At 37.8% G+C, this 13,298-nt stretch overlaps 2 protein-coding genes across 5 annotated transcripts; one reads left to right on the forward strand and one right to left on the reverse strand.

Moving 5' to 3' along the window:
- Positions 1 to 734: 734 nt before the first annotated feature.
- eIF3j (eukaryotic translation initiation factor 3 subunit j) lies at positions 735 to 2,868 on the forward strand. Of its 2 annotated transcripts, none has more exons than XM_089868704.1 (7): positions 735 to 889; positions 952 to 1,037; positions 1,286 to 1,435; positions 1,926 to 2,117; positions 2,187 to 2,244; positions 2,408 to 2,481; positions 2,573 to 2,868. In XM_089868704.1, exons 1-7 carry the CDS (start codon positions 871 to 873, stop codon positions 2,687 to 2,689), a joined length of 696 nt encoding a protein of 231 aa, XP_089724830.1. In that variant the 5' UTR covers positions 735 to 870; the 3' UTR covers positions 2,690 to 2,868. The 2 variants fall into 2 exon arrangements, with proteins under 2 accessions (XP_089724830.1, XP_089724829.1); XM_089868703.1 differs by having other exon boundaries at positions 2,408 to 2,475.
- LOC149692782 (spatacsin) lies at positions 2,850 to 13,290 on the reverse strand. Of its 3 annotated transcripts, none has more exons than XM_089868643.1 (22): positions 13,137 to 13,290; positions 12,750 to 13,034; positions 11,903 to 12,279; positions 11,422 to 11,833; positions 10,718 to 10,989; positions 10,270 to 10,646; positions 10,035 to 10,202; positions 9,768 to 9,970; positions 9,271 to 9,711; positions 8,913 to 9,211; positions 8,517 to 8,803; positions 7,956 to 8,403; positions 7,783 to 7,882; positions 7,322 to 7,722; positions 6,703 to 7,127; positions 6,530 to 6,631; positions 5,794 to 6,456; positions 5,566 to 5,727; positions 5,160 to 5,465; positions 4,467 to 5,084; positions 3,838 to 4,397; positions 2,850 to 3,152 (listed from the first exon to the last, which is right to left on the reverse strand). In XM_089868643.1, exons 2-22 carry the CDS (start codon positions 12,974 to 12,976, stop codon positions 2,930 to 2,932), a joined length of 7,071 nt encoding a protein of 2,356 aa, XP_089724769.1. In that variant the 5' UTR covers positions 12,977 to 13,034; positions 13,137 to 13,290; the 3' UTR covers positions 2,850 to 2,929. The 3 variants fall into 3 exon arrangements, with proteins under 3 accessions (XP_089724769.1, XP_089724770.1, XP_089724768.1); XM_089868644.1 differs by having other exon boundaries at positions 5,587 to 5,727; positions 6,703 to 7,139; XM_089868642.1 differs by having other exon boundaries at positions 6,703 to 7,139.
- Between the last annotated feature and the right edge of the window lie 8 nt (positions 13,291 to 13,298).

The raw sequence follows: 13,298 nt of genomic DNA on the forward strand, positions 1-13,298 counted from the left end.
TCGGGGTTTTTCTTTGGCTTTCTGTACTTAAAATACCGCCATAAGTTAATTATACCTCTAAGTACACAAATCGCTTCCACTTCTATGGCAATAGTGTTTGTCTGGCTCCCTTTAATGAAACCCTATACCTCAACTTCAATACAAAATTGTACCGCCTAGCCTAGCGTTTCTTTTATCCCTTTTAGAATGTTTCAGGACTGAAACCGCCTCTATCTCACGAGAGAGAGAGGGATTTGGGGTTGCTCAAGTAAAATTCGTTCCCCCCAGTGCCTGCCTATACGAAACGTAAAAATCTCCTTTATTCCACTGGATGATTTTTTTTTCGTCTCGACCGCTTGGTGGCTGCACCGCGACAGAAATTTCAAAATTTTCTCTCTTCGGATCTTAGCGCTATACGAGTTCTGACGTCACAGAAGCCTGCAGAAGATGCCCAGTTTTAACCCGTATTTGTGTACTTAGAGGCATTATTAACTTATGATACCGCCAATAGGCGAAGATCATTTAAAATACCCAAAAAACTGACAAATTTTTGTGTAGCTTATAATTCGTCAATTTATGGTTAAATAAAGTGGTTTCATTTTGTTTTGGGTTTTAAAAATGGTGTTAGTATGTAATATGCATTGAAATTTCTAAAAGAAAAACAAATTCCAAATTTTCACGATAAATTTTTGGCTTGTTTTTGGGCTGGATTGTTTAGATCTTAGTCAGTTTTTGGGCTTCTTTTCGAAATATAGATTGGCGGTTTTTAGGGCTTGTTTCCAATTTGATTTTGGCGGGTTGAAGGTTTTCAATCTGGCATCCCTGCCTGCAAATGCAAACGTTGTCACGCTGCACTGCAGTCTCTTCGAAAAAGTCGAACTTGTCGTCAAAATGTCAGACGCCGAGTGGGGTAAATAAATTCTATAATTAATTTTAATTAATATTAATAATAATTATAATGTTTAATTATAGACAAAGACGACTATGAACCGCCAACAGTTGTTAAAAAACCCGTTTTCACAGACCGGTGGGATGGAGAAGATGAAGATGATATAAAGGTACAGAAACTTTTTAGGCCTTTGCTATGAAAAATAAGATTAAATTCTGCTAAATACCTTATAAATAAGGGAACAATATTAATTAGGAACCCTAATTATCTACTAATATTACGTAGAATAGGCCTAATTTTAATCTATAAGGTAAGGAAACAGTTCCAGCTGTTACTTTCATTAGGGTCAAGGTTTTAGTAGTGAAATGACCTACTTTTGATTTGAACTTAACATTTATTTAAAAATCATTACTTAAGGATAATTGGGATGAAGAAGAATCAAAAGAGAATGACCAACCCGATGGAATAATTCGAGCTTCCCAAGCAAAGAAAAAGAAACCCCTGGCCCAAATTATCGCTGAAAAAGAAGAGAAAAGAAGATTAGAATTAGAAAACAAAAGGAGATTAGTAAGTTTTGGAAACATTTACCATGGATAAAGAATGCGCGTGAGGAAATTTATTTTCACTCTACAGGATAGGCAACTCCCTATCTTGGGCGACAGCTTATTCTGTATATACTCAATTACAACATTGGTTGTCAGCACGCGCAAACCTAGGTCTCTATGGAACGTAGCTTTGTACTGTATTTTAATAAACTAAGGCCTAGAGGTCCGTGCACTCGAGCTAAAAAAAACACTCAGATATTTTAAATCCTGAAGATCCTGAAGTTTTATGTCTCTTGACAGCACGTACAAAGCTAAATTACATAGAGAAATAGCTTTGCGCGTGCTGACAACCGATGTTGTAACAGAGTATATACAGAATAAGCTGTCGTTCGAGATAGGGAGTTGCCGATCCTATAGCGTGAAAACAAATTTCCGCACGCGCATTCTTTATCCATGCATTTACTTTGATGGCAATATACGGGTGGAAATGTAAACAAAAGTTTTGTAAATAGATGGAAGAAAGTAGTAAAGAACTTAGTCCGGAGGAAAAATTAGCTGAAAAACTTAGGAGGCAAAAATTGCAAGAAGAATCAGACTTACAATTAGCGAAAGAAGCATTCGGTATTACAGATTCGGAATTGTCCACTAAGGAAGAATTAGACGAGTTTAAAAATTCATTAGTTACTAAAATATTACAACAACAAGTGAGTGAGTTTTACAAGAAATCCCTCAAAAATAATAATTAAATTAACATTAAAATGTTTCCTATTAAGAAATCTTCCCATTTTGTAACATTTTTGGATGACTTATTTCGAGAATTGGTGGTTAATTGTAAGCAAAAATTTAAATTATCCTTAAAATAATCCAAAATGGCTGACATCCCCTGGTTGATTAAGTGACCAAGGCTTAACTTTAAGCCTAATCTTGAGATGATAGCCATTTTCAAAATTAAAATTGACGACTTTTATCTAAAATTATTTATTTACTCTTCCAGTGGAACCTCAGGATATAAAAAAATTATCGGCAACCCTAACAGCTGTAGCTGTAGAAAAAGGGAAAAAGGTATTGGTAAAGTCACAGGGCAAAAACGGAGGACGTTTAAATAAGCCAAGGCTTAAGGTTGTTAGTCTTATTAAGGGCCTTTTAAAATATATTGCAGGACCCAAAAGCCAAGGCGAAAGCCAAGAAAAAGAAGGCCGCTCTTAATATAGGGAAAGGAAATGCCGGAGATTTAGACCTAGAAACCTTTGATAATGAATATGAAGACTTTATTTAAATAAAAGAGCAACTAATTAATTAATTAATAAGATTGTTGGTTTCTCTTCCAATTTTTTCTGTAAATTTTTTCAAAACAAATAAGAAAAAGAAAACTTGTTTTCTCTTATTAATAATTAATAATATGATATAATGAAATTTTTTTAAAAAATAAAGATTGATTGTAAGATTGGTTAACAAGTGTTTGTTATTATTTATATCTATGAAAAATAGTTAACTCTCAATTATAACAAACTTTAATTTATCTCTTTGTAATTTTGAATTTGAATTCATCGGGCAGCTTTTTCTGAGTGATAATGTCTTGTAGATACGCTCCTCCGTCTCCTTTCAAAAGATCAGCAGTGACATCCATGAAACCTAATTGATTGGCGATTTGATATCTTACAGCTACGTCATTACAGAAGTTTAGTAATCTCTTCATGTTGTTTTGTTGACGTTCACCCCTGTTTTGACTCAAGACGTACCTGAAGTTGAATTAAAAATTTCAATATATTAATTGACAAAGTTTATGCTAAGCCTTTGTAGTCTCAACAACGTGGCGCGATCGTCCCTTTTCAAAATGGCGTCAACTATTAATTGACAAAGTTTAAGCTAAGCCTTTGTAGTCTCAACAACGTGGCGCGATCGTCCGTTTTCAAAATGGCGTCAACTATTATTTGACAAAGTTTAAGCTAAGCCTTTGTAGTCTCAACAACGTGGCGCGATCGTCCGTTTTCAAAATGGCGTCGACTATTAATTGACAAAGTTTAAGCTAAGCCTTTGTAGTCTCAACAACGTGGCGCGATCGTCCGATTTCAAAATGGCGTCAACTATTAATTGACAAAGTTTAAACTAAGCCTTTGTAGTCTCAACAACGTGGCGCGATCGTCCGTTTTCAAAATGGCGTCAACTATTAATTGACAAAGTTTAAGCTAAGCCTTTGTAGTCTCAACAACGTGGCGCGATCGTCCGTTTTAAAAATGGCGTCAACTATTAATTGACAAAGTTTAAGCTAAGCCTTTGTAATCCCATCAACGTGGCCCGAGCGTCCATTTTCCATTATCAAAATGGCGCCAAGTCGCGGCAACGTGGCGCGAGCCTTTGTGACGTCGATTTTCATTCAAATTCGGATGAACCGCTGTTGGGATAAAATAATAAAATGTAACTCGCCTTCTAGCTACTCCGCAAATAATATCGGGATTGATTCCCAAATTGGCTTGGAAGTCTCGGAAATAATCCCAATCGCCTCTTTCGATGACATTCTGGAAAATGGCCTGATCCCAGGATCTTTGATGTTCGTAAAATGAAGCGACGATAAATGAATGTTGAAATACTTTATGTTCGACAAGAAATTTATGGACGGCGTCTTCGTCCCGTTCCAAGTGAAGAATCCATATATTATTGGTGCCGGAACTAAGATGAATTTGAAGAGCAACGAGTTCCGCGTACCTCAGGACCCTTTCGGCGCGTCTGAGGCAGCCATCTTCAACGTATTTCTTGGTGGACGCTTCGAAATCTTGAAGAATGGCTTCCAAAGTCGATTTAAAATTGGCTTTAGACATATCGGATTCTTTAAGATGTTTAAGTCGATCTTTGGCCGAATTCTCTAACATTTCCGCGATTTCTCGAAACATTTTAAACTTAACAGCCAGCATGGAGTAAACCTCGCGATCGCTAACTCCGTGGTGACGTTTCAGGTAATCTAACAGAGCTAAACGAAGCATGGGGAGCTAAAATTCGATAGAAAGAAATGTAAGCCTACTTTGACGCGGAAAGTTACTTAGTATCGTTAGACTTACCTCTTCAGTATTTTTACTCAGCAAGATATCGAATTGTTCGTGTTCCCGAAGTACATCAAAAATGTACTTCAATTCTCCGTATCGTCCAATCCCGGTTAGCAAAGACAACATCAAAGAAAACTCGTGTTTTTCCTCTAACTCCGCCGTCAATTGGCGAACTTTACTCAACGTCTTGGAGATCCCTTCCATATTGCAACAAGAAGTGAAACAAGAGTGGCAACTGACGCAAACGGCAACTTCGTAAATATGACACTTTTTATTGGAATCTTCTTCGACGTCCTCGGTCTTCGCGGTGGTAATGTCTCCTAGAAGTTTATAGCCGAGTGACGATGGTTCATTACATAAGCGGAATAACTGTTGATTGAAGGCCACGTTATCTTCGTCGGTCTTCAATGACATTTCCATCACTTTGGCGCCCGTCAGGATAACGGATTTCTTAATGTAATCCGTGATTTTCTTATAGATGCAATTAACAATGTCCTCATCCGGAATTTTTCTTACAACGCAGAGTTCTTTCGCCAAATTAAATCGGCCCGGATTGGAACAATTTAAAAGGTTTAGGAAGATTCGAATCGAATCTTTCTCGGCCGCGATTTGATTATAAGAAGACCAAAGCATCTAAAGAAGACGGAGAAAAGCCAGATGGGACAAATACTTCTTAAACAACAATTAAGGGGAAAGACGCGCGCGTACCTGAGACACTTGGTAATGAATTTTAATTCTCTGACAACCAATCTTTCCACGAGGAATGGCCTGTTGAATGCTTTCGATAATTTCCAATACCGATAACGAAGTCATTTTGCCATCGGGCCAAATCAATTCCGCGACTTTGGGGTCAATTTCGGATGGAGTACAAATTTCCCTGACTAACTTCAAACACGTCAAAACGGCCTCTAATTCGAAAGAATAATACTTAAACATAACGGCCAGCTTCCACGCTTGACCGACGTAACCCAAATCCAAGAGAGACAAAACAACTTCGTTCAAAGCCATTTGTTCCTAATAAAACCGTGGGTGGAGAATAAATTAAAAAGGAGATGTCCTCCGAGTAAAGACACGGACACGTTAAAACTGTGGGAACAAATAAACGAGACTCAACATTGAACGGAGACATTCTCACAGATTCGAATTTTAATTGAAGCGGTTCCTGATCCAAAGCAACGTGATTAAAGTCCCAAAGTTCCCAGTAATGAAGATCAACACTATCCCCAGTGTAGGAGTCAATGACCAATTTAGTTTGTTCCGAATCTCCATCCTTGAACTAAAATTTTAATTCTCAATAAACCCTAAAAGGTGTTTTCATCTTCGAGATGAAGAATGAACCTACAAGATTTTCCATTCGGCACTGAAAGCAACATAACCACATGGCCATTTCTTTCTCGGCCAAATCGGGTGTATTGGCTTTTTTAGACCATTTTACGATTAATGCCAAAATATAGTAACGTTCCAAGTAGGTCAAGGATTTTTCGCACCATTTCGTAAAGAAATGAACCGCAATTTCGGGAGATAATTTCTCGAAAGTAAAACTTTGATCGCATTTCTCCCAGAAACCTTTTCTTATCTGGTAATTTTCTTCTAGAAACTCGGCGTCGTTATTAAGTCGCGACACGACAACCGTTTCTTTCGGTATATTCGATAAAATTCCGAATCGAATCGCTTGATCGTAGAATTTTTGCGATTGCAAATCGCGAATGACTAAGGTAGCCGCTTTAATAAAATTAGGATCGTCTCGAGGACTCAAGAGATCCTTAATAGGAACTTGAACTTGGCATTCTTCCACGCAAGCCAATAGAGAATGTAACGTTTTAAAATCAATCGATGACGTAGTAAAAATATCTCCAAAATTCGATAGATTCGAAAGAAATAACTTTCTTTCGTAGCAATTCTTATACAGAATTAAACATTCTTCAACAAATTTTAAAATCAATTCCTCCGTCCATTTTGCGTCACCGATACTATGTCGATTGTTACTCCACGATTCGAACATGGCCTAAATTTAGTCAACATGAATTAATCTAAAGAGGAATAGCTAAGCCTAACTTAAACATTGTAAGTAGGCCTACCATTTTAGATTTAAATTCTTCGAGTTTCGTTACACTTTGGGTGTATTTCTTGGAATAAAAAAACATGACTAGAAATTCGGTGAAGGATAATAACGGAGAATGCTACAATACGCGGCGACGAAAAAAAATCATTTAAGACTATACCGGAAGTAGAACTGTTAAATTAAACTTACTGGAAAGAAAAATTTACAGCACCGATTTAAAACCTTGAGTAATCCCATTTGAACCAACTTGATCATAAGTTGACTCAAATCATTTTCCGTGAAACTCCCGACTTTTAATTTCTTCCCAGGATAAATCTCGTCTAGAGTTAATTTTGATTCGAGTTTCAAGACCGAAATAATCCACGAGCACGCGCATAACGTCCACGGTGTCTCGGTTAGAGAGGCCGATATTAAAGCGTGAAGCGGGTTTTCAAACGCGATACAAGTTTGAAGTAAAGTCAACCCTGGGTTGGGACTTTTCGAAGTTAAGATAAGTTGTTCGAAGAGATCTTTGGGTTGTCCGAGACATTCATCGGAAGATAAACTTTCTTCCGTCGTTGGAGACGAGCTACAATCGTCACTTACCATATTTTCGTCGTCGCTCGTATCGGCAGCTGTGATTAAAACTAATTATGATTCGTTAAATTCCGCGTTTATTTAAAAAATTGGCGTTTGTGTCGCGTTTTTCGTAAACCAAACAAAAGTTTTCCCATCAAAATCAAGTTCCCTGGTTTTGTTTAAATTTCCTGACCATTTTGACCCATTGCCCGTCCCATGGAAGCCCCGAATTTAAAGCGTCAGCATTTACCTGAACTAACTGCGGGCGAGGAACTTTTGGTTTTTTTGAAACCAATCTTCGAGTACAAAGCGTTTCGAACATCAACTGATTCCTTAATCTTGGGTTTAACTTTCCTGGAACCGCTATTTCTCCTGGAAACAACCGTTGTTTTGGCTCCGTATGACGTATGAGAGACCGGATTTTGAAAAGCGGTGGTCAAATGATCGACCAAACATTTATCGGGAATTTTTTGAGCCACTTCTAAAGCTTGTTCTCTGGGTATCTTCAAGATTTGTAACAAAATGACCAAAGCGAACCAATCTTTACGCTTGGCGTACACATTCAAAAATGTCGGTAGATAATCCAATTCGTGATAATTCGAGAATTGGACTAACAGAATGAATAAATGGTAGTCGCAATTTGCGGGCGCCCTGTTGATTAAAATTAATCGCTAAACTTATCGTGTTAACTTTTAAAGCAACGCGACTAACTTGTTTGAGGAACTAATTTTCTCGATTATAACCGAATCAAACGTCATAGCAACGTCTTTAGCAGCTTCTTTAGATTCATTCATAGATATTAGAAGTGAAACTGTTAAAATCAATAGACGAGTTAATTCCGTTTTTTCGCGTTTAAACTCAGGCCTACCCCGTCTCAATTTTACCTAACTCTTCATTTTCTTTCGAGTAAGTCGAACCATCGTCTTTGGCCACGTAACGCTCTTTATGTAAAATGGCCGCTACCTGTAAATCGGTTCGAAGTTTGGCCGTATCTAAATCTAACAACTCCAAAAAGGCCAGGCAAGCGGACCATATTTTGGTCGTAGCGTAATTTTTCAGGGCTAAATTGGTCGCCTCCTGAGAGGCTAAGGTCAAGCGTTGATTCGTTAGCGTCTTCCAGTTAATTAGCTCTCGCGAGACGAATTTTAAGTAGGCGTAATTGGGTCTTCCTTCGACCAAGTAATAGTTGACGTCGATGTTCTGGTTTAGAGCGTGTTGCTGAACTAAACAGGGCGATGAAAAATGCGGTATTTCCGAAGGAGCTTCTTCGCTAGCCACGCGATTTGTCGATTGCCAACCGAACAACCGTGTTGGGTCGAAAAATGAATTTCCCTAAACATGACAACCATCTGAGAAGTTATCTTTCTGAGAGTCAGGGATGCCACAGATTTTCAGGAGGTACCGCGGCATCCCCGAGTAGGTATCACCTTCCCAAAATGACTTACGACTAACAAACTATAGATGGAAATATCATCGTTGCTTTTCATTGGCCATCCTCGACACAAAACACGATGTAATATCGGACTTTCCGACGATAAAGATTCGTCCAAACTTTGTTTCAGATTCGGGTTATTTTCAAGAAGCGAGCTTAATTTCTGGGGCGAAAAGAAGGCGCTCGCTAACGCGATTTTAGCAGAGGAGGATTTTTGGCACAACGCGTCGAGAGACGATTCGGGGACATTATTCAAAAGACAAGCCGATGAAACAATGGCTTGATACCTCAAATTTTCACCTACAAAATGGAATGAGAAAAACACAACGAGGCGTCAACCTTAGTTGAAACCACCAGAAGTCCATAACCGTCCCTAAGGCGTCATGGATTCGTATTAAAACGGACGTACTAGAAGGATCTTCGGACCATCGACAAAAATCAATCATGGCTGAAACAATGGGAACTCTACACGAAGGACAAAATTCGCAGATGCTATATCGACTATCCTCTTGCAGAAAAAAGTATAAGAAATTTAGAAGATTGTGTTCTAAACTGTAATGAATCAATCGATGGTAGAAATCGCCTTCCCTAATTGAGGCTTTCGCTAACGAAAAAGGATGAGGTTTGGACAGAACAACGTTGGCCGAACCAAGACGTTTCAATAACAAAGATACGTCTTCGAGCTCGTCTTCGCAAATAACTCCGAATCTAGCGCGAAACCGTTCATTCAATTAATTTTAAACTTGAAGAATAATTTCGAGTATTACTTTGCAAATTGATTCAAAACGGCTTCTTTCACTTGGGAGGTGGCGCTACTCTTGGGAACGGCGTTTAACATATCAACGGTAATTGTCCAACCGTTTGGGAAACGCGTCCGACTGGCATTATCCGAATTTGCGTAGAAGATATTAATCCAATTGTTAAGACACTCAACCGAGTTACGTTTTAGTAAATAAGACCAAACAACTTCTGGCGAAGGAATTATTTCCAAATCAACGCCATTTAAAAGTGCGGGAACTAAAACTCGTTGCTTTTCGACGTCACTTAAGTTTTTTACGAGTTCCAGCGAGATTTGAACGTACGAGAATCCTTCCCAATTATTTTTATCATTCTTCGAACGCGTATTCGAACCGATTACAATATTTGTTTTAGAAATTTCTCTAGATTTTAATCCGGATTCGATCGGATAATTTATTTCAACTTCTTTTCTGTAAAAGTGACCGAGTTAGAAAGAACCTTTTACTTCCAACGAAACTTAACTTACAGATTCTCTAACTCGTGTTCTTTGGCCCGTAAATAATCGGAACACGGATACAATTTCTCTAACAACTGAACGAAATCATTGGCTTTCAAATCGTCATCATTCAAAGCCGATTGACTTTGAAGATGAGGAAATAGGAAATTTCTAAGGGTACGTTCGGAAGTATGCCGAAAAACGTTTAGAAATTCATCTTTCGGGATTAAACCCTACGTAATATACGCAATAATTAAAACTAATTTAGCGTATTTAAATTGACGAAATCGGGCATACGGAATTGATTAATATTTTGACAGCCTTTTCCAGTTGTCTATCTTCCAAATACTGTATCGAGAAATCCCTAGCTAGTTTTTGAATGTAATCCAGCGATATTTTATCATTGTTAAAGTGCCATAATGCCACGGGAATAAGCGAAGATTCAATTGAACTTTTAATAATTTCCTACAAAAGTTTTTTTAGTATCAAATTTCGTTAGGAAAAAAGTTATAAAATTTGTATCGAGTAATACTTCTTCGCTTAAAGAACTCCAATTTTCCAGGAAATTATTTTCGTAATTGATTTCTTCAACCGATATATTTTGTTTAATTTTATTTTGAAGAAAACCTCGCGTTTCTTTCAAATATTTGGAGAAAAGCGTTTCAACTATTTCAAATTCATCTTTCGCTATTTTAAAATCAATCGATACAGTTTTTAAGAGTTGGATTAAAACTTGCATCGTAACTTTGAGTATTTGTTCGGCGAATTGAAGATGAGAAGTAGATTTTAATTTAACCGTTAGCGTTTTTTTCAAAATTTCAAATATTTGAACCCAATTATCGAGTTTGGGACTTAGTTGCTCAATTGAGCCGTTATTTTGAAATGTATTTTTCCATAAAGTGGCGAATTCTGGGGGTTGAAAGGTTGGCGGTGTCAGTCAATTAATCTTAAAGACTGTATACAATTACACGGCTATCTACCTTCGCATTTGGCTCGCAAGAAAAAGGTTACGGTATCAAGTTGACCGTTTTTAAGACCTAATTCTAGGATATCTAATTCAATCGATATGCCTTGCCATTCGTTTAACAAGGAGAGATATTCTACAGTGTGGCCGCTCGAATACATCATTAATTTGTTAACGAAATCCGTCGTGGAAGATTCGGGGGAATAAGTGTAAAGATAATCCCCCGAAAGCATTAATGGCGGACAACAAGCGTCAGTAGTGCCAATAATAAGGCAGCCACTTGGAAATCTATAAATTATAGACGTTAACCGATACGATAAGTTTCTAGGCTAGTAACGTTCCCATAATTATTATCAGAAGTGAGATGAGACCAGAAGTACTGAGCTAACCAAATTCTTCACTCGGCGAAAGTGAATATTCTTGATAACACACCAACGGTTGGCCCTCTAGTGGCGGTTTCTGAATTTCCCCTCCAAAACGTGAGACGCTCGCGGTGGTAGACGGCCGAACTAGATTCAAGCACCAGCGACCGTGTTCCGCGGCTTTAGGTTGAGGGGAAGGGGGTAGGAAATGTTTTTGGAACTCGACCTATTTTTTTCTCTCTAGCGTAGGCGCGATTGAAGCGGCGTAAATCCTCAAATTTGTTCACTAGTGCCAGGATCTACTATCAATGCTAGAGCCCTTCACTTCTAATCTCATCTCACTTCTGTTATTATTAACCTTTCTTTGGCTTCCAAATTGCCACTGTACTGAAAACTATGAAAAACGTCTTCAAAGTTTTCTTTGCCAACGCAAATATAAAGTCTATTTTCCGTCGATATAATGTTTTTAACGCTTCCGTTTTCCAAATTGGTAATAAAGTTTTCCCTGACGCAATTTTTAGCACCATCTTGTTTTATGGTTGCTACGTTTTGTTTCGAAAAGGCCGTAATACTAATACGGGACTTGTTGGTCTTATTAGGGGATTTTGTCGCCAAGTTATTCGTCGACAACTCAGAATAAAATATAGTTTCGTCTTTTCCTACTAAAACGACGTAGTTATTGTCGGATGAGATAAAAAATCTAGCAACTTCCAAGTTTTCCATTATATTATATTGCCATAATTTTACGCCGTATTCCAAATCAAAGCAAGCTATTAGATTTTAGAGTTAAGGAATGGAAATTGCTTCTAAAACATTATATATTCCCTTAGAAAGGATACATATATTGGTTCCGTCGTGATTTAGGGAGCATATGGTATTGTTAACGCGAATAACGTGTTTAGACTTGGAACCATCGTCTGATAGTTGGTGATGAGATTTAACGCGAAGCGGTTGACCCGGTGTGATATTTAGTGTTATTACCGAATGTTTTTCGATACAAAATAGAGCCTGATTTCCCCTGAAGTTAAAAACTTCGTAATCTAAGCCCTCCTCTTTATCTAATCCATCAATAACAAAATCAACGTCTCTAAGGGTCCATTCCGATAAAATTCGGACCCCATTATCATTTTTAGGGTTAACTGAGATTAATTTAATCTCTCCAACGTCATTCCCTATCAAAATTTGATGTCCAGTTCCATTTTCTTGATGTTTTTGCCTATGATTAATGCATGTGAACAATTCGGCTAATCTAACACCATGGATAAAGAATGTGCGTGAGGAAATTTGTTTTCACGCTATAGGATAGGCAACTCCCTATCTCGAACGACAGAATATTCTGTATATACTCTGTTACAACATCGGTTGTCAGCACGCGCAAAGCGAGGTCTCTATGTAATCTAGCCTTGCGCGTGCTGACAAGAGACAAAAAACTTCAGGATCTTCAGGATTTAAAATCGTTTAAAATATTCTGGAGTTTTTTGTCTCTTGTCAGCACGCGCAAGGCTAGATTACATAGAGATCTAGCTTTGTGCGTGCTGACAACCGATGTTGTAGCAGAGTATATACAGAATAAGCTGTCGCCCGAGATAGGGAGTTGCCAATCCTGTAGAGTGAAAACAGATTTCCTCACGCGCATTCTTTATCCATGCTAACACGGTTACTTTTTTGGGCAATTTAGCCACCTACCAGGTAACATTAGGAACCGTGAAATATTCAATTTCACAGCTGTCATCGGAGATGAATGATTTTTCAATACTCGTTAGGAAAAATCCAATTAATGACTTGGATTTGGTAATGACAGTTAAAAGTTTAAGATCAGCGGATATTTCCGCCGTTACACTCAAACCAGGGCTTATTAATTTCGACAGCCCTTCTTTACATTGTAATGTTCTAATTTTAACTAAGCCCAACATATCGTATGGTTCAGAATTTATATCTAATTATACGTCATGCAAATTTTTGTGGTTTTTCCTAAAACAATGGATTAACAGCTCGATTAAGCCAGATGTTAGGCTTTAAGCCGTCGTTTTCGAACGCGAAATAATTAAAATAATATAATTAAATATAACTTACCCCAGATTTAACGCGAAATTAATCCAAAAAACGGCACAGAAACACACCCACCATGCTACCGGTTAGAAGGAAAAACACACAACGAAGTCAAAATAAGAAAGGTCACGAAAGGTCATCTCATCACGTGGTTTCAGAAATTCGTTCATTGGAAGTCATCGTAAA

The sequence above is a fragment of the Phalangium opilio genome, unplaced genomic scaffold (genome assembly GCF_054372755.1).
Source record: "Phalangium opilio isolate 3A_F unplaced genomic scaffold, DU_Popi_V2 ptg000024l_1, whole genome shotgun sequence".
Lineage (NCBI taxonomy): Eukaryota > Metazoa > Arthropoda > Arachnida > Opiliones > Phalangiidae > Phalangium > Phalangium opilio.